Source organism: Zootoca vivipara, chromosome 15 (assembly GCF_965207765.1).
Source record: "Zootoca vivipara chromosome 15, rZooViv2.hap1.1, whole genome shotgun sequence".
In the NCBI taxonomy this organism is placed as follows: Eukaryota; Metazoa; Chordata; class Lepidosauria; order Squamata; family Lacertidae; genus Zootoca; species Zootoca vivipara.
In genome coordinates, this window is record NC_142598.1 from 9,554,895 (window position 1) to 9,576,203 (window position 21,309).

Consider the following 21,309-nt stretch of genomic DNA (forward strand, 5'->3'; position numbering starts at 1 on the left):
AGTTGGTTTGCCTTTCAAGGGTGGAATCAATTCTAGAGTATAGATGTTGGCATCTTGAAGTTAGCAAACTGCCTGAGCAACACCTCAGCAGAGTGCCCTGGCCTAGTTTCCATGTAACAGTTCTCTTAAAGGAAATAGACTGTTTTTGTAATTCCTGATGCTGGAGTCAGCAAATGTCTCTGGTTGTCAAAAACTAATGACTGAGATAACAGCACCGAGAGATGGAACTTCTTCAAGCCCGGTGACATCTGCCTTCATTCTGCAGAGCACATGGTGGGAATGTGCTAGTAGCCAGGATTGTCTCTAACTGGCCTTGCCAATGTTAGACCATACCAAACCACCTTTAATACCGTCATTCAAGAAGATGGCAGCTACTGATTTAGGAAGTCAGTTTGACATTTTGTTTCTCTCTTGATGCCGATCCTCCAGTCTCTGAGTTTTTCTCTCATTCTTCAGCTCCTGTTGCCACAGCGTCTGGTCCAAATTTCTCACTGGCTGACCTCGAGAGTCCCAGTTACTACAACATCAATCAAGTGGCTCTTGGTAGACGGTCGATAACATCTCCACCTTCTAGCAGGTATGTCTCCTCACAACTGTTGCATAATGCAGAAGCATTTGGAAGCAACTGATGCCTCTTTCCCAGTCTTCTCTCTCAGTCAGTCCCATTGTGAAGGATGCCTGGGCAGGCAGTAGGAGGACTCTCTACTGTTGTAAACCAATGCTTTCCAAAACCACAGGCCACTGTGGAATAAAAGAAAACAGCTGCTTGCCCTTCCTGGTCTTGCTGTCCACTAACCCCTCTGAACAAGAAAGCCCGAAGGCCTTCCTCAGCTGGTACCCTATTTCATCACTCAGTGTTGCTTATGGCCTGCCCTTCTGTGGTCTCTTCCCATTGCAGTTCCACCAAGCGGCCCAAGTCGATAGATGACAGCGAGATGGAGAGCCCTGTAGACGACGTGTTCTACCCTGGGACAGGGCGGTCCCCAGCAGCTGGCAGCAGCCAGTCCAGTGGGTGGCCCAACGATGTGGATGCAGGTAGGGGGCACCAACTTTGCACCCCCAGTTCACATAGATCTTGATGGGAAACTAAAGCAGAAGAGACTGGGCTGCCCTCTGGCCTCCATGTACTTAACACTCTTCATGTACCATGTGGGCTGCACAAATTCCTTTCACAGAAGCAAGGACCTCCTGTTGTAAATTCCATTCCTCCAACACAGTGGTCACCTTTCTACATAATGCCTTAGGTTTGTGAGGCAGGATTTAAAAGGAACATAGGCTCTTCTGACACATTTTCCTTGAGGTATTGTAGGCTGCTGCAATTTCTGGTCCTGATACTCAGAGTTTTCCTCTGCATCCTCTGAGATATTTTGCAGAAAGTGCAGGTCAAGTGGTAGCTGTGTTAAGGATTTTAAGGAACTGTGTTTGGACAGCTACCTACAGATTCCACCGACTGGAAAGAACATTTCAGAGGAGCAGAGATATAGTTGCTTATGACAGGCATGGGGTGTAACTCTTCAATAGACAAATCCTCAATATAGGATTAGAGGGGAGCCCAGACCTAAAATAAGAGAAATGAGGTGAAATGGAGTGGGGATGAGACACAAGGATAGAATGACAAAAAGAGAACCCAGGACCAGCAAAGCTGTGGCCTGAGACCAAGGGGTGTGGATCCAAGCACAGTAGTTGGATGCTAAGGCAATGTAAGCCCTGAAACATGCCTAGGTTTCTGGAGCATGGAAAGAAGGGACCAGTGGGGCATTATTCAGAACAGTAAAGCATTCTAGCATGCAGGCACAATAGAGCAAAGAGATAAATTGCACACATTGAACACAGAGATCTTCACATTTACATGATGTTTGCATAGAGCATAATACAATGTAGTATAGATCTGCAATACAGAGAATATGATTTCTAAATGTTCCCCGTGTCATGCATTGTTGGGGAGTAAAATGTTTAAGCAGGAAATCTACACTGATGCCAGAGAAGATGCTAGTTTGTAGATGCCAAGCGGAAGTTGTGAGTGACAGCATGTATTTGTTGGTTGTGTGCATGAGGAGGTCTCTGTGAATAAAGAGGAAGGGGATTAATAAGGAGGGAGGCAGCTTTGGTGCAGGTTTGTGAGAATGGAGAGGTTGCTACATGGAGTCTGTTGGGAAGAGGCTTTGCTGAGATGCAGCAGCCTCTGAGGTGAGGCACAGCAACTGTTTATACTGGGATTGCTTACTCAGTGCTGGGAATCAGCTGCCCTTAGGCTGGATCATAACAGCAATCTGTTTATCCAGGGATTCCTTGTTACAGGCAGGCTTGGGATTCAGATACTTCTGGGATAGGATGCTGCTGCTCTTGAATTGTTATGTGGAAACAGAGCTCTCTATTTGGAGACCAAAAGCCAAGAAGCAGAATATAATTAAAAACCAAAATGCTTAAACGGATGTGATAGAATGGATGGAGAAGAAAGGGATGGATTGGGGCGGGGATGAGATCAACACCCATAGCTCAGCAGGGGAGCATAGTTCAGCTCATTTGAGACCCCTTTGTCAATTCCTAGTCTTTCTAACTAAGGGACTTCAGATGCCAGAGCTTGACATGGTCTGCACCTGAGACTTGAGAGAGCTGGATTCAGTTCATGCTAATCAGGAGGTGGTTGCAACGCTTTGTCTGTATCCTGTTTTCTTGACTGACACACAAACCCTTTGCTATCATTTTGAAATAGCAGTTTTCTGACATGACTCGTGCCATTCTCTAGTTAGGGCATTTGTGTGCTTGCTTGGTGATATTTTTCTCTGCATTCCCAATGAGATCATTTGCCCATTTTGAAACGTGGAAATAAAAAATGATTGACAAATTCAAACTTCTTTACAAAGTTGAAATTCGCTGTGGAAGTATCGCCAACGTTCATGACTGTCTGTGGTGCGAGTGACTAGTGTGAGCAGGTTATATACCCACTTTATTAGCTAACAAAATTCCTTCCCACGCCAATCATCTCTTCAAATTCCTGTCCACCAGTTGCAGGGATGATTGTGAATCTGTGATATCCTTGGGGGGGGGGGGGAGAAGGAAATTGGTTTCAGAATAAAACACCTCTTACACTGGCCTTTTCCATTGGTCTTTCTTTCATCCTTTTTATATGTTAGCAATAAAAAATTATCTGACCCCGTTAGGCATCTACTTAGTTAATGACAAAGAGACATACAGTATATTCTTATGGGACTTGCTACCCACACCTTATAATAATAATAATAATAATAATTTATTATTTATACCCCGCCCATCTGGCCGGGTTCCCCCAGCCACTCTGGGCGGCTTCCAAAAAAACAGAAATTCTAAAATACAGAAATCCATCAAACATTAAAAGCTTCCCTAAACAGGGCTGCCTTGAGATGCCTTCTAAAGGTCTGGTAATTGTTCTCTTTGACCTCTAGTGGGAGGGCATTCCACAGGGTGGGTGCCACTACCGAGAAGGCCCTCTGCCTGGTTCCCTGTAACTTGGCTTCTCGTAATGAGGGAACCGCCAGAAGGCCCTCGGAGCTGGACCTCAGTGTCCGGGCAGAACGATGGGGGTGGAGACGCTCCTTCAGGTATACCGGACCGAGGCCGTTTAGGGCTTTAAAGGTCAACACCAACACTTTGAATTGTGCTCGGAAACGTACTGGGAGCCAATGTAGGTCTTTTAGGACTGGTGTTATGTGATCTCGGCGGCCGCTCCCAGTCACCAGTCTAGCTGCCGCATTCTGGATTAGTTGTAGTTTCCGGGTCACCTTCAAAGGTAGCCCCACGTAGAGCGCATTGCAGTAGTCCAAGCGAGAGATAACTAGAGCATGCACCACTCTGGAGAGACAGTCAGTGGGCAGGTAGGGACTCAGCCTGCGTACCAGATGGAGCTGATAAACAGCTGCCCTGGACACGGAGTTGACCTGTGCCTCCATGGACAGCTGTGAGTCTAAAATGACTCCCAGGCTGCGCACCTGGTCTTTCAGGGGCACAGTTACCCCATTCAGGACCAGGGAGTCCTCCACACCCGCCCGCCTCCTGTCCCCCACAAACAGTACTTCTGTCTTGTCAGGATTCAATCTCAATCTGTTAGCCGCCATCCATCCTCCAACCGCCTCCAAGCACTCACACAGGACCTTCACCGCCTTCACTGGTTCTGATTTAAAAGAGAGGTAGAGCTGGGTATCATCAGCATACTGATGGACACCCAGCCCAAACCCCCTGATGATCTCTCCCAGTGGCTGCATATAGATGTTAAAAAGCATGGGGGAGAGGACAGAACCCTGAGGCACCCCACAAGTGAGCGCCCAGGGGTCTGAACACTCATCCCCCACCACCACTTTCTGAACACGGCCCAGGAGGAAGGAGCGGAACCACTGCATGACAGTGCCCCCAGCTCCCAAGCCCTCTAGACGGTCCAGAAGGATGTTATGGTCGATGGTGTCAAAAGCCGCTGAGAGATCCAGCAGAACAAGGAAACAGCTCTTACCTTTGTCCCTAGCCCGCCGGAGATCATCGACCAGTGCGACCAAGGCAGTTTCAGTCCCATGATGAGGCCTGAATCCTGACTGGAAGGGATCCAAATGGTCCGCTTCTTCCAGGCGTGCCTGGAGTTGTTCCGCAACCACTCGCTCAATCACCTTGCCCAAGAATGGAAGATTTGAGACTGGGCGATAGTTGGCCATATTGGCCGGATCTAAAGATGGTTTTTTAAGAAGCGGTTTAATAACCGCCTCTTTCAGCGGGTCTGGGAAGGCTCCCTCATGGAGAGAAGCATTTACCAACCCGCGAAGCCCATCGCCCAGCCCTTCCTGGCTAGCTTTTATAAGCCAGGATGGGCAAGGATCAAGGAGACACGTGGTTGGTTTCATTCGTCTAAGCAGCCTGTCCACATCCTCGGAGGTAACAGATTGAAATTGATCCCACAAAACTTGACTAGACAGGACTCTAGCACTCCCCCGCCCCGGCCCTGCTCCCACGGTGGAGTCTACCTCTTCCCGAATCTGAGCGACTTTATCTGCAAAAAACTTTGCAAAACCTTGCTAGCAAGTCAGATGTCTCAGGAGAAAGGGAACTTCCCAGCTGTGTATATTTGAGGAAATGCTCTTGCCTAGGGGTCATCAACCTTTTTCATCTGTGGGCCGGTCCACTGTGCCTCAGACCATGTGGTGGGCCGGACTATATTTTGTGCGGGGGGTGGTGGTGAACGAATTCCTATGCCCCACAAATAACCCAGAGATGCATTTTAAATAAAAGGACACATTCTACTCATGTAAAAACACGCTGATTCCCGGGCCGGATTGAGAAGGCGATTGGGCCGCATCCGGCCCACGGGCCTTAGGTCGCCTACCCTGTTCTTGCCTGAAATTTTTACAGGGTATACATTAGATAGCTATGAAGTAGTTTGTGGACATTGCACAATTGCTGCAGGAACTAAGCAACTGTGCATCTTTGGAGAACTAACTGAAATTACCATAGAGGCTTCCAAGAACAAGAAAGAACACTGCCTGGTACAATCTATCTACCCCCGCCCCACACACTCACACTTGTAGACATTGCAAAAAGCATAACTCGGATCCAAAATGGGCCAGCAAATGGTCTATGGAGGGCCCAGGAGAGGTAGGAGCTGTAGGTCCAATCCTGCCTAGTAATAGAAAGTGAGTGACAGGAGATGCACGACTTCTTTTGAGAAGGAGCCTTGAAGAAGATGGCCTTTGCTTGGAAACACAAAAACAACAACTGCAAAGACTTAGTGAAATGGGTTGCTAATTCTCAGTGTTTGGCTGCCAGATTTGGAGTCAAGAAGCAATTTACCCTTCAGTCCGGGTAGAAAGTGTATGGAGGGCTTTTTCCATTTGCCTTCCCAGGCAGCATGTGGCACATGTCTTCTTGAGCCAGTTGCTCTCCAAGCACCTTCTGCACTACACCTGCTCTCTGTTTGCAGTGCATTCGATAGGATAGGATTGTGCAGTGGAACTGTGGGGAGTGAATGTACTTTGCACCTGGGGGCTGCTCTAGATTAGGCTTTTAGTTATGCATTTGTAATCCTGTCACATCATCCTGTGCTGCGCTTAGATGATAATGATCCCAAAGGTGTCTCCTCCCCCTCAGAAGCCTCAAGGCTGTGGAACAGGTTGTATTCATATGCATTCCCCCCTCTTTCTTTCTCTCTCTCCTCTCCCCCCTCCTCCTTTGTCTTGTTGAGTTTTGTTCCCAGCCATCTCAACAAATCGCCAATTAAGCAGCGCAGCTGCAGGGCTTGTGTGAACAGCTGGAGAGACCATCCAGCCGTCTGACAGGGACAGGTGTTCACAGCTGGCTGGCAGCCCCCCTCCCCATCCCTGTGCTCAGGTATAAGGTGTTAGGCAGCTGGCATGAGATAACAGGCTGGGGGCTTTTCTCTCCCAGGCCCCCTTGCCTGCTGCTGAAGTGCCAGATTGTGCTGGATTACAGAAGCAGCAGCAAACATGAAAACCATGGCCCATCTCCCTTAGCGGCAGTATAGCAGCTCCCACCATTCAAAGGGTGTGCCGCCAGTTTGCTTGTTGTACACACATTGGGATGGTTTTTTTTTTGTAATTGACAGCCCTGTTTACTGGATGGCTGTATGCTTCTGGACAGCAAATTCAGGGTCAGCCCACAGCACTACAAGAATAGGCACACACTCCAAGGGAATTAATTAGTGAGTAATTAGTAGGAGATTTGAGGTGATGTTCTAAGCGCTGACACCTCATCTATGACACTACATAGTACTCCACACCCAAATTTATTTCTCGGCTGCAGACACAACCGCTTGTGGTGGTTATTAAGGAGCCACTGGATCAATTGTGGTCTCAGGGCAGAAGCATCAAAGACCAAGCAACAGCCTCTTTTTTTTGGTCTGGGCAATATCCTTTTGCAGTGGGACCTGCAACAAAATGTTGTAGCATAGAGTGCTCCAGTTCAGAGTTCTAGCCAGGTAGCCATGCTGTTTTCCAGGATACTGCATTTCCACATAAATACTTCTGGTATGTGCCTCCTGCCCCAAACAGTCCTGCAGTCCTGTGTTCAGTCGTCATTGGAATTTCCCCCCTCCTCTGTTTTCAATGGGTTGTTTGTTTGTTTGTTTGTTTGTTGTTTCTACTGCCACAATCTTTGGGATTTCCAGGAGTGTGCTAATCTCTGGAGCTCTTGTGGCTGATGCTATTTTGACTACATAAGGATACATATTCAGAAAACTGGTTCATTATTAGCATACAGCAATCGTTCTCAACCCCAATCCCACAGACAACTGGAAAATTGCTGGGGGTCTCTGCAGAACAGTTAACATACGTTTTGCTTAAGAAATAATGCACATGCAGAACTGGCATTTTACTAAACTTCCCTGCCCCCATTGACATTGTTATCAGAAACTGCCAGCAGCATATTATGGAATAAACTGGCCCGGGCCAGGCGTCTAAGAAATCCCCTTTAACTAGTAATTGTTTACTGGGGGAAACAGTATTCTGCACCAGTGTTCTAGTGTGAAAATTATGAGCCCTAGGTCAAATCAGCCTCAGTCTCTGTTGTCCGAAAAAGACAAAACAAGTGATGGGCCACATACAGATACTGACCATTTCACCACCTTTCCACAGGGCACCGGTGGTCTGCAGACCACCATTTGAGAAACTCTGGTATGTAGGATGTAATTCTGCTGAAGCAGTTCCAAAAAGAGAGAAAGCATGAAGCAGCACTATTCTTTAACTTATTTGTCTGACTGAAAAATGACATAATTCCCACAGCTTGGGGTGGGAATCAGAGACATAATAATAGTTACTAAGAAAAATGAACGGGGAGTATTGTGGCACCTTAAGGGCTAGCCAACATATTATGGCAAACTTTCATGGACTACAGTTCACTTCATCAGATGCATCTGTTGAAGTGGACTGTGGTCCGTGAAATCTAATAGCACAATAAATTTGTTAGCTTTCCTAGTCCTCTAGGAAAGATAACACAAGCTAATATGCCAACCTGTTGGACAAGGAATTTGATTCACCGGAAGGCTTGTGCTGGTGACAGTTGTATATATTGAAGTAAGACATACTCAAGCTAAAAATAAGACAGAGGATTCTATTCATTGAACAGCAGCCCTTGAGAGGACAGGTAATATGTGGAACCTTAGGAGCAGGAGCTGCCCAAACTGCTCAGCATTTTTGCTATTGAAATGGCACATCTCACCCTTTAAATCCAGACATTTGTGAACCCCAAGTATTTATTTATTTTTAATTGCCTTCTACTCACATGGCTTTCTTAAAACAAGTTTTTAAACAAACAAACAAACAATAGATACTAGGGTACAGGTAGGTAGCCGTGTTGGTCTGGATCGAAGTAAAATAAAAAAAAAATCCTTCAGTAGCACCTTAAAGACCAACTAAGTTTTTATTTTGGTATTAGCTTTCGTGTGCATGCACACTTCTTCAGATACAGTGAAATGGAAGTTTCCAGGCACTTATGTAGAGAAGGGGTGGGGTGGGGATGGGGAGGGGGGATCACTCAGAAGGGTGGTGGAAATGGGTGATTGACTGACTGATAGCTGTTGATGACCGCAAACGACTGCAAATGGTTTTGCATGAAAAAGCAAGGGTTGAGATGGCTGAAGATCGCTTATCATGTATAATGAGATAAGAATCCGATATCTCTGTTCAAACCAGGTCCCTCCATGGTTTTGAGCTTGGTGATAAGTTGCAATTCAGCAACTTCTCTTTCCAGTCTATTTCTGAAATTCTTTTGTAGTAAGACAGCTACTTTGAGATCTTGTATAGAATGTCCTGGGAGATTGAAGTGTTCTCCTACTGGTTTTTCTGTCTTCTGGTTCCTGATGTCAGATTTATGTCCATTTATCCTTTGGCGTATAGATACTAGATAATAGATACTAGGGGTTGTCTTTGTCTATTTACATTCTAGTTGCTGAGGTCTTTTCTGAATAGTGTCACCTGCTCATTTGTTTCTTTGTATGCTTGTTTCTGTTGCGCTTCTGTCAGTGGCAAACACATTTTTATAGCGGTACCCAGGTATTTAAACAGAGCTACTTAGATGGAGATGTGCATGCATGTTTGTGGCTGCCACAAGTTCTTACTGGATTTTACCAGATGAGCTTTAACTCCTCAGCACTTGTGTGTCCCTGGAGAATATAGAGCCTTTCTTCTCCAACAGTGTCCTACCATTTCAACAATCTCTTCCTATTTTGCTGCTGTTCCAGTAGCACCTTAGAGATCAACTAAGTTTGTCATTGGTATGAGCTTTCATGTGCATGCATCTGAAGAAGTGTGCATGCACACAAAAGCTCATACCAATGACAAACTTAGTTGGTCTCTAAGGTGCTACTGGAAGGAATTTTTTAATTTTGCTATGTGGAATGGCAGAGTGGGGATCCTTGGGCTTCCGTGGCCTCTTTTTTATCTGTTTCTAAGGGCCTGCACAGCCACACACATATCTCCCGAGAGGGAGAAAGCCTGTGAGTCTTGGGGTTGAGGACATCAAGGATGGTATTTTGCTCTCTGGCCTCCCACCTGTAGCATACTGTTTCTCACTAAGAGTGGTGCAAAGGAGGGCCGCTTGAGTCTGCACATTCCTTGAAAAAAACGGCCGATTTAGAAGCAGTGTGCCTATCAATCAGACTATGCAATTGGTTCTGTGTTGTTTTGGAAGGGGGAAATGGTTTGAGAGCTCCTGAAAAATACATCAGGATAAGATCACAACATGTGCAACCAGTGAGGAAACAGCAGGAGTCATTTCTGGAAATTGATCCATTTGGAAAAGATAGATCCCTTGTGAGTTACTAAAACATCCTTGTATTTCTGGGTTTGCAGGCAATTCTCAAACAAATTCTAATAACACCCAAGTGGCAGGTCTGTGGGCCTTACTCTCACAGAACTGCAGGGCGAGATTGAGGCTTCAATTCTCAGCATACCTTCAGAGGTGGAGGGGCAATTGTCATGCAAATGAGCATTCTGGCAAACATAGATTTCATTCCCATTATAAATCTAACTTTAAACCTGCATGGAAATACCCTGAAACAAGGTCTTTCAAAGCACTAATAAACACTCTTCACAGATTAGTTCACATCGCTCAGATTACAGAGTGACGCAAGCGAGGTCCACCACCGTCTCAGCTGTGTCTGTAGGACAAGGGCTAGTTTTGCAGCAATGGGAGGCCAAAGAAGGAAACCAACCCTTTTCGAGAGGAAGAAAAACGTGGTGATCTAGTGGGATCAGCAAGCAAGCAATCTATTTGCTCCCTGGGCTGTCATTCCAGGCTCTCAACAGATAGTTAAAGTTTAGCTCTTAGTACATGTTAAGTGCTGTAGAAATAATATATGATGACTATGTCTTTGCATATACCACTTCTGCAACACATATTGGAATCTGACTGTTTCAGCGGAGTTGTTATACAGCGAGGAGGTAGCTTTTCTGCAGGATAGATGTACCGTACATGCCAACTGCTTCTTAGACCTGCAGGCAGAGACACAAGAAATTCAAAGCAGCCATTGCCCACACACTCTTTCCCATAGACCTGCAACAGCTGAATCCTGGCAAAGGGGGCCTATTCAGACTGTGAGCTGGTCAACAAGAGTGAACGAAAGAGCACGGCTAAATACTAATCCATCTTTCCATCTGTTAAACCATGCACTTTCTCCCTGATTCCTTGCCAGGACCGGCTTCTTTAAAGAAGTCAGGGAAGCTGGATTTCTGCAGTGCCCTGTCCTCCCACACCACCTCCCCGAGAATGGCTTTCACCCATCACCCGCTGCCTGTCCTAGCAGGAGTCAGACCAGGTGAGAACAAAGCCATTTTCTTAGGGGGGGGAATGGGTGGATTGTGGGCAAGGGTGGGGAGGCAAGGGACAGAGCTGTCTCCCTGAAAGGGCATGTCAGAGTTCTCAGCCATGTCGGTTCTGGCAATGGTCTCCTGCTTTCTCTCTCTCTCTTTCTCTCTTTCTTTCATTTTCTTGCTTCCTTTTTCTGCTGCCGAGGCAGCTTAACACGAGGATTGTATAATGCATCCTGGATCGACTTGGGCAACATCGAGTCAAAGATGACCATCTAGTAGTGGACTAGATGTTCTGGTTTGACATATGGCAGTTTTGTATGCTTCTATGAGAACCCTATGGAAAAAGAGTGTCCAGAATTAATTGGGTTTAGATTTAAATATCTGGAAAAACACATGTAGAATATCCATTGTAGCACATCAAGATACACTCAGGTTTGTATGTTGCATTCCCCCCCCCGCAAATTAGCTTTCTACCCCCAGATTAAAACAACAACCGCCGTGGAGTTGTAAGCACCACTGAAGGGAAGGTGACTTAGGCAAGTTTCGGTACCTTTCTTAGAAATCTATATTTTTCAAAGCAAAAATTACTTGCAGTGTATTCTAAGTGCCTGCTTAGAGACTGATTTGCCGCACTGATTTCACGTCCAAAATTTATTTATTTACTTACTTACTTTAGTTATTTATATACCACCCTTCAGTGAAACTTTCCCAGGCTGCTTTTACAATTAAAAATAGAGTAACGCAACAAAAATTATAAAATGTATGCAGTAAAAACGACAGCAATAACATGCAAAGCAGCAGATGGCGGAGTAGCATAAAGACTGTTCATTGCTAGCATGTGAATGGTCATATATGTAGGAATTAACCTTTTTGAATTGTCAAGATCGGAAATGACCCATTCAGTAGCAGCTCTTGTACATTTTATGCATTTTAGAAGGGTGCTGTGATTTGTGTTTGAATGGTAATGTAATGTAATGTTTAGTTGTGCCGTAGTGTATGTTGCACAGGACTGTAGTGTGTGTATGTGTGTAGAGAGAGGAAGGTATATCGGAATAGGGTGACTGCACCTCTTAGTGTGAAGTGGTCAGGTCAGGCAAGGAACAGAGTAAGCAGATTTAAGTAGACTGCCCTGAAGCTGCACACCCAACCCTAAGACATTTTTAAATTGCCTGGCTTTTTACACCTTGGATCTTGCCTTGGATTTCAGGGATGTTTTGCACAAGGCTCAGTCTTACCGCAAACATACCACCAGTTGCGTGTGAACTCATAAAATGATATGGTGGCACAACATTACTGTGGTGATGATCTAACTGCAGCAGTGATATAACGAGTTTGATTTCTCTCTTTTCCTCCTCCTCTCAGACCCCAGAGGCACATCTTACTTAGTAGGGCAAGCTTAGATAAACTGAGATTAATTCAATCCCGACACGGAGGCAGTTGCTGTACCAGCTCACTTCAGAACAAGGGGAGTTGGATCTTGCCTTTGACCTCGTTGCTGATGGTGGACAGCACATTTCCTCCTCCTTCTGAACACGCAGGAGTGACTCAAAGGAATGCAGCAGTGTGTGAAGTTGTCAGTATAGCTTTTAAAGAGCTTCTGGACAGCAGAAAGCCACTGATTCTATTTATAGAAATACAGTGGTGCCTCGCTAGACGAATTTAATTCGTTCCACGGGTCTTTTCTTATAACGAAAAATTCATCTAGCGAATCCCATAGGAATGCATTGAAATTTTTTTGAAATTTTTTTGCCCATAGGAACGCATTAATTGAATTTCAATGCATTCCTATGGGAAACCGCGATTCGCTAGACGAATTTTTCATAAAACGAATTCGTCTAGCGAGGCAACCTCCGCTCGAAAATTCCTTTCGTTAAGCGGAAATTTCGTTAAGCAGGGCATTCGTTAAGCGAGGCACCACTGTACTCAAAACACAACACACAGAAAATATTTATTAAAAAACAAATATTTTAAGGCCATAAAAATAATTTATGAAATAGTACAACACATACATTAAAAAAAAAACAACAACCAAAGAATGCATTAAACATTGGGCCATGGAATTTTTGCGGAAAGACTCAGGGAATGAGTTGTCAACCAAAACCAAGGGCCAGACTTCCCTTTATGCAGAGGATCCAGTACAGTACTGAATTTCCCAAGTTGTTCTCTTTTAATGAAATGCAGCTGGGGGGGGGGCTACCAGTTTAGCTGAGCAACAATGTCCTGCCCCATCCCATTTTCCAAATAAAAAATGTCCCCCAGCTACTGTATGAGAGGAGAATGAGTTAAAACACCTTCCGCCAGCATTTCATTGAAAAAGAAAATGTTGGGTGAAACAGTCAGATAATTTTTGCATAACAGTGAAGCTCGAGCTGAAGCACATATGTAGTTTGGTGGATCTCCCTGTGCAGAGAATTGGCCAGTAAGCACACCCTGCCTTGTTCTCTAGCAGTTATCACCCTCTGAGATGATAAAACATTTTTTTTGTTCCCAATCCCTGGAGTTCTCCCACCACTGTTTGCTCAACCACCTTGCACAGGACTGGCAAGTTTGAAATTGGCTTGTCATTGCCTAACAATTACAATCCTATAAATGCCTACTCAGAAGTAAATCCGGGTGTGGAATCTGCTTCCAGGTAAGTGTGTATAGGATTGCAGATTAAATTGTATATGATCCCCCAGAAGTATTTTTAAAAGATTGCAGGGGACAATCCAGCTGTAATGATACTCTCACTGTTGTGACAGGACAAATCTTTTCCATAGTCCTATTCAGTCAACCCTTTGGAGCTGTTTTGTCATAACATCTCATGGGAACTGCTGGTCAGGAACGGCAGAATGCTCAGAAGAGAATAAATTTGTTTTAAACAGATTTAGACACTGAATTTGGCATTTCTGACCTGATGGAGCCATGCTCCTATTGGACTGCCTCTTGCATCGAGCCCCCACTTGCAACTGAGCTGCTTGTGCATTTTCAGTAGTTTTGCTTTTTAACATATGACTAATTATATGCACAATTATACACAAAAATATGTATATTATGCATACAATATGTATAAAAGAGTCGGACTTCATTACTGCAGGATAATTGTGTATGTGTGTGTGTGTGTGCGTGCGCGCGCATACATATACACACATATATGTATACAATATATACAACATATACATATATACAAACATGTATATACAACATATACACACAATAATGCAATAAATGTTTTTATTTATAGCAGAACTGATAAAGAATTAACTCGCTTTTCATTGTGATCAAGGAGCGACACAAGAATTAGAAAAGATTCGTGCAGATAAGCTCAACATCAAGATTTTCAAAAATTGCATCCCTAAACTGAGATTTCTCATGAACAGATCCCTAGTTTTATCCTGCTGCTTTTTTCATTGGTGTTGCTCCCTAATCACCTTTGAGAGCAGCCTTCATTGGCTGAGTTTTGTTGCAATTTCTTTGTTCAATTTAAAATAATATTAATCCTGCCACCTTTCATTTTGGCTCATTCCATCTTCCTTTGCATTTAGCTGCCACAGAGAACAAGTTTCCTGCCATGATTCTACCTGCCCAATGCAGCCAGCAGCCAGTTATTCTGTGTAACTGCCTTGCTATCATCTGTATTCCCTGTTCCACCATCTGTCTAGTTGTGTATCAGTGTGTAGGAGGAACTTCAGCCACACAGGAGAGTCAATCCCCAGGCCACAACAGCTGGTTCCTTTGCTGACTCCCCTTCCCCATTTTCATGTTAGTTACTAATGTTCCAGTTATTCCCAAGGAGAGGAATATGTCTTGCCCTTTTGCCCTCGTGTGCTTGGGGGAAAGTTAGGTGTTATTGTCATTATATTTATTTGTAAAGTGCCTCCAATGTACAATGCAATGCAAGTGGAATAAGACAAGTACTTGTCCTAATGAGCTAATAAACTTAAATTAGATGCAGGGAGGAGGAGGGGAAACAATAAATGATGTAAAAGGATAGGAGAGGGCTTGGTAATTGTGGATGAATATTTTAAAAATGTAGTTCCCTGTGCTTGTACTTTATGGGTGGTGGTGGCATTGATTAAAACAAGTGTGTAAAAAATAGATTCAAGGCAGAGGACTTCAACATCTTGTCACAAAATATGATGGGCGATACATGCGCATAAGCAAAGGTACCCCCCTCAATTGCTGCTCTGTGTGTGTGTGTGTGTGTGTGAGAGAGAGAGAGAGAGAGATGGAGAGAGAGAAACAGACAGAGAGAAACACACACTTACTGCATGCTTATAGGTAAACATCCATGGATGTGGAAGACACGCAAGATGCGTAACACACACGGATGTGTGGCATGCCCTGCTCAGATCCCTCTGCATCTGCTTTCACATCTTTGCAAATGTGCTCACCCACCTGTGCTCTTGTGAAAAAAGAGCTGTTTCCTCACCCTGCCCAGGGTTGAGGGAACCCTCAATTCCAACAAATAAGACAAAATGGCGCCCCTTCCCCTTATAGCAAGGATGTCGGGGTGGGTGTTTCTGTTAAGGTATAAGCATCAGTTGGGCTGTGTAGAATGGAAGCAGCAGCATGGCATGGGGTTGTTACTGACATCTCTTTCTGTCCCCCCTTCCCTCTCTCTCTCTGTCTCTCTCTGTCTCTCCGCTTCTGTCCATCTGTCCTTACGCTCTCCAGGAAGCCCCCGTGCCACAGCCTCGGCCCTGCACTTCCCATCAACCTCCATCATCCAGCAGTCCAGCCCCTACTTCACACACCCGACCATCCGCTACCACCACCACCACGGCCAGGACTCGCTGAAGGAATTTGTGCAGTTTGTATGCTCGGACGGCTCAGGCCAGGGCTCCGGGCAGGTAAGAGCCATACACCTCAGCCCAGGGATGCCGGCCTGTCCAACCAGAAACCCCCCACCCTACAACCCTTCTCCTCCTCCTACCCCTCTCTGTCTCCCTCCCTCCCTCTGCCTGTCTGCCTGTCTGCCTGCTTGCCCAGGGCACATGGAAGTCAGTAGCACAGGAGGCAGGATTACGAAGGCCCGTGGGTCTGGAAGAAACGGGGTCTTTTTCTCTCTCGAAGGAACAGTTTGACTGACACTGGCTTGCTCTTGGCAGCTGACATTGGCCTCTGAAAATAGACAGGGCTCCCAAGTTACAACGTCCAGGCTAGGGAGAACTGCCCTGAGGGCACCAAGGATATTGGAGCTTGCTTTGGAGGGCGGATAAGAGGAATATAATTCATTCAGAAGACGGGCTTCTTTTCGGCTTGTCATTTCGCCTTGTGTGGGACATGACCTCCAAAGGGAGGGCACATGTCTGTATGGCCCAGACAGGTTTTTCCCCCCTGTTGCCCATTTTCTTGCCCCTCTCCTATCTGCCACCCTCTTTTCATAGGATATATTTCTGAAGGGCTTTGAGTGTTCTAAAACCAGGAGTATTCTGGATTCTATGGTACAGGAGGGGGTCCCAGAGGGCTGTACTGAGCACATTCTAGAATGTGGAACCTCTGTGGAATTGGTGAAGGTTACAGGGTGGCAGGATTCAGAGGTGTCAGGTTTTGCAGCCTTGTTAGATGGAAGAAGAATTTCATGTACCTAGAAGATGGAACTTTTCAGTGCACCATGGGCTTCAGAAAGTGGGGCCTTCTGAGGCGAAGGTTTGAAATCTACCTCGAGTACTTGTCTCGTACTAGAAAATACGCTTTAGGTGATAAGTTTCACCTCAGAGGTAGTCAAAGGGAGCCCTTCTGACCTGGCATGTGAGGAAGCAGGATTGCGATGAGATGCAGCATTGCCTCCCACATCAGCCCAGTACAAGTTTTGCAGTCTAAGAAGAATATTGGAAGAGAAATGTTCTTCATCTTTAAACCTCCTTTGAATGAAGATATTGGACCAAAGTTGCTTCCATACTAGACCTCTGCTTTACCATCATTTCCTAGAAGTGAAATTGAAACTGAACTAACAAACGGTATACTGTACTATAATGTTAACCAGAAATGCCCTTTCCTGTGATCAAGATTCTTCTATAATGCTATTTATGCACAAGTCAGTCACATTGAGCAGATGTTCCCCTATAATGCTAATTAAAAGTACAATCCTCATATCTTTTGCCCATTTTATCACTTCCTGTTTGGTGGTGAATTGCTCCATACCATAATTAATCAGCTTCTATTTCCTGCAGAGTAAGTGTGCTTTAAAATACTGGTTTCCTTCTATTCCCCCCCTCCTTTTCTTTGCTTTATAGCAGAATAGCAATATTTTGCCCTCAGAAAGAAAAGAAAAAAATAATGCAAGTAAATCAGTAGTGGAACACACACACATAGATCACAGGAAACAGAAGCTGAGTAAAGGGATAGTTCCTTACTATCCCACAGCTGCACTGAACACAAAGCAATGACTGAATCTACAAACAAGAAGCTTTTGATTAAAAGCACAGTATCCCTTAAACGCATCAGTAGCACTTTGCCTGTCAAGAGTGGTGCTACCTTTTACGTCATAAAAATGGCTGTATATTAGGTTTGAAAAACTCAGGATGGCTCCACAGACGGTGCTGGGAAGCAAGGATTTGGCAACAATATTACATGGACTCCTTGTTTTTAAAAGGTGAACAAAGAATGTCAATTTCAGAATAAAGGGCTAGTGTGGAAGCAACCCAGCTGGCAGAAGCTCCAAAGAGCCTTTATCCTACCAAGAAATATTTTGGAAGAGTAGCCATGTTGCCACAAGGCAGCAAAAAGACCAAGCCAAGCTGCTAAGTTTCTAAGGTTTCCCAGCACCCTTTGTCTTTGGTCAAACCTAGCATAGTTTCTGGTTCAGTCAAGAGTCTCCACCATTCACCAGAGCATCCAGAGCAGCAGTGAAACTGCCACAGAGATCACGCAATAGAAACACTGGCAAAACTGAAAGCCAAGGCGTCACCATGAAAAGGCTTGTGATGGCTCGTCCTCATGGTCTACATAATCCATATATCCCATGTTGGCTCCTGCTTCACTGAGAGCACATAGCATTGGACACCCATGCAGAATGAAGATGGTCATCCCTTGAATCCTGCTAGGACCTCAGCCAGATTAGAGAATGTGGTGGTGTAGGAAGATCAAGAAATCTAAGGAAATAAAGTTGGTGGGTTGCAGGAAGAGATTCAGGGGGGTCCGTTCACTATGGTTGCTGAAGAAGGGAGTGATGGCCGCTGTTTCTTTTCAGGGGTAACAAAAGTAAGGAGCCAATAAAATCACTTTAGATGCCACACCTTCAAAACATAAAGCCCTTTTTTCTCTATCCGATTTAAGTCCTAGCCATGAATTCCATGCTCTTTCCACAGACTTGTCATAAGTCTTGACCCCAAATGTGGTGTCCTATAACTACCATTCCTTCACTTCTTGATACATGCACATGGCAGGGGAAAACTGAGCTGAGAAAACAGTTTTTCCAAAGCTGATGAAATTAGATTTGTGATACATGAGGTGTTTTCTTGTATCCCCAGCTCGCCAGCTCTGTGACGTAACTGAATTTCAGGGATTTTTTTATTATTATTTAAAAGGCGTCTAAGATTTCTCTTTCTGTGGCTTAGTGCTAAAATTTAGATGCTACAGGTTCCAAATCCAGAAGGTGGACCTAGGTGACTGATACAAAATCTCACAACACTTTCTAAGGACCAGATACAGTACTTGATTTTTGGAGAGGTGTTTAGCATTTGCTGAGATGGAGAAGAGAAATCTTGTATGTACACGAAGGCATTTTATCAGCTCGTGCTTCTTTGTGAGCAAAATGTACATAGTTAGGATCCAAAGCCTACAGACAGAAAGCTAAAGAGAGTCAAAAAGCATCCTCTCATTACTAAGTCACATATTACTACAGTTGTTCTCTTTGGGCAGCCATATTGAGTCACAGGCTGCCCTAGTTGATGGGCTGTCTTAGGGCTACAATGCCATTCCAGCCAGGCCTCAGGGTGCCCAACTGAGAGCTGTAGCCTTTGGCAAGACATAATTCCAGTCAAAACAGTGGTTTCAATGCCTTGCCATCAGAGTGGAAGAATCCTTGTTCAGACTTCCAGTCAAGCAGGAACACAGGGAGCCCCTGGATGATGATTAAGGCTGCCTGAGTCTCTTGTGGCAAGAAAGGATGTGCTTGAAAGTTAGGAGATAGGGAGAGTTCGAGGGAGGCAAGGGGAAGATTTAAGTTCACGATATGATTTTTTAAAAAAAGAAGAAGGGGGAGAAAAAGACCTTCCCTCTTAAAAAACAAAACAAACAAAAACACCCTAAGAGCCGCCAGCAGCAGATACTGCATCTTTAACGTTGCCTTGTCTCGTTCACGCATCACTGTATTTATGTTGTTCGCAGCCTAACGGTAGCGGCCAGGGCAAAGTCACGGGGTCATTTTTGCTGCCGCCGCCACCACCTGTGGCCAGACCAGTGCCCCTTCCAATGCCTGATACAAAATCCACCAGCACTAACCCAGAGGGCGGAGCACCGACACCAACGTCACCCTGTAAGTGGACCCAAGCGTAACCCAAACCACCAAGCGAAGCAAAATAAAAACCCACCTCTTCCCCACCCACTCACACACCACCAGCCCCTTCGCTAGGGGTTGAGCAGGGCAGAAAGGACCTAGCGAGCAGGAGGAAAGAGGAGCCGAGGAAGGGCAAAGAAGGAGAAGCAGAGAAGAATGCACACAGGTGTGGCAGAGGCGGAAGGAAGAGGCACCTAAGAGAAGAAAGGGATGCAGAGCATTAGAGAGAGATGAATGGAGGGGTGAGAGGGGGACAAGCAGCAGAGAGAGTGAAAGGGTGGGCTTGGGGGCACCATGTCGTCATCATCAAGTCTTGTGCTTTATACTTGTTTTAAAGGTTGAAACACCCCATCTGATCCCTTCCCAAGCTGCCATCAACCCCTCCCACCTTCCATCCCATCCCCCAGCGTTTAAAGATGCAGTAGGCTGCCAAGCTCCGACACCTTTAATTTTATTATTATTATTATTCTTCATTCAGTTGTTGGTTGTCGTGGTGGCTCCTGGGTAGGGTTGGGTTTTGGGGGTTTTTTTGTTGGTTCCTTTTTTTTAAGGGACGGAAAATCAACTGTACATATTAAATTCTGAGAAGAAGAATTGCTGCTAGGTGTTTTGCTTTTCATAATACGAGGGAGGGTTGTCTCTACAGGTGTTCATCTGGTGCCTGAAAAATCAACTTCCATTGAGATCCATAGCAAGCTTCTTGTCATGCCCTAAGTTGTGGTCTGTGCTTTTTTCCTGGAGAGCGTCTGCCTGCAGGGGTGTGGAGGCAAAATTGGGAACTAGGATTCCCCGAAAATGTCCCCAGTGTTTTGTGAGAAATGAGAGCCCAGACATTTGACTGTCCCACCTTCAGGAGGGCGGCTGTGTTATATGACTCGGGGGGGGGGGGGTGATGGTTGTGAGCCAGGAAGCCTGGTTCTCTTCTCATCTTTGGGGGACGTGGTGGGCCCACCAGACCTATTTCAAGAAGGGTGGGGGCCAGGGTCCCCGGCTTCTCCCATTATGAAGTAGTTGACTCACAGACTTTCTTGGCTTAGGTGAGGCCCCTTGGGGGAAAGGATCGGCTACCACTTCCATTTTCCTTTTGTTTTCTCTCCTTCCCTTTCTTTTCCTTTTTCCTTTTTTTCTCCTTTTCTACATCTGTGCTCATGGCATTGCTCACTCCCACGCTGTTCATATTCTCCATTAAACTGATGGTGGTGCTGTAGGGGGTGGGGGACGTGAGTGACGAAGGGATGGGCAACAGGTTGTAGGCATGGCAGGAGATGCTCTAGTCTCGTATGTCTGGGTTGCTGCCTTTCCCATTGTTTAGGAGGGCTAACAAACAAACAAAAAAGCCAGGAAGTGTGTGAGGCATTGTGGTTCTCTCTGAGGTTGAGACCAGGCACCTCCAGGTACTAAGATCTAGTCCACATGATCAGTAGACTCAGCGTAAAGTGCTGGTGCCGGCCTGAACCCTGTCAGACTGCAAGCGTGGGAACTGAATTTATTTATTCGGTGAATTGTTCATTACACTTATATCCTTCCTTTCCTCCAATGAGCCCAAGATGACCCACAGATCCCTCTCCATTTTACCCTCACAACAATCCTGTGAGGTAGGTAAACGCTGAGCGGGGAGTGACTAGTCCAAGGTCAACTAGGGAGTTTCATGACTGGAGTAGTGATTTGAACCCAGGTCACACAGGTCAAGGTCCAACTCCCCTAACCAGTAGGCTAACCAGTCTCTTGTTGTTGTTCCTGCTGTTGTTGTTATGAGCCTTAAATTGAATGACTGCTTGAATACTCCCTTATGTGAAAAACAACAACAACCAATCGCCTCCCTCCCTTATGTTCAAAATCAGCATGTTAGCAAGAAGACTGGTCCAGAACCATTCTCTTTCTTTTTTTTCACTTGCTCATTTTGTTTGTGTGTGTGTGCGTGTGTGTCTGTGGATTTATTTATTTATTTGAAGAGGAGGAACATTAAAATATCCGGCCCTCTGCCCACAGCCTGAAGCAGTACAGTCTGATGGTGCAGCTCAGCTCTATGTGGTAGCTGGATGTGGTAGC

At 45.3% G+C, this 21,309-nt stretch overlaps 1 protein-coding gene across 13 annotated transcripts in view; it reads left to right on the plus strand.

Moving 5' to 3' along the window:
- NFIX (nuclear factor I X) overlaps positions 1-21,309 on the plus strand; it is a 195,369-nt gene that overhangs the window by 163,000 nt on the left and 11,060 nt on the right. For 3 of the 13 annotated variants that reach the window (XM_088658558.1, XM_088658557.1, XM_088658564.1), the window contains exons 5-8: positions 457-577; positions 899-1,035; positions 10,661-10,783; positions 15,435-15,610. In XM_088658558.1, the coding sequence (XP_088514684.1) occupies positions 457-577; positions 899-1,035; positions 10,661-10,783; positions 15,435-15,610 (557 nt within the window). Of the gene's footprint in view, positions 1-456; positions 578-898; positions 1,036-10,660; positions 10,784-15,434; positions 15,611-19,091; positions 19,240-21,309 lie in introns of all 13 variants that reach the window. The other 10 variants (XM_088658561.1, XM_088658559.1, XM_088658565.1 and 7 more) reach the window with 5 other exon arrangements.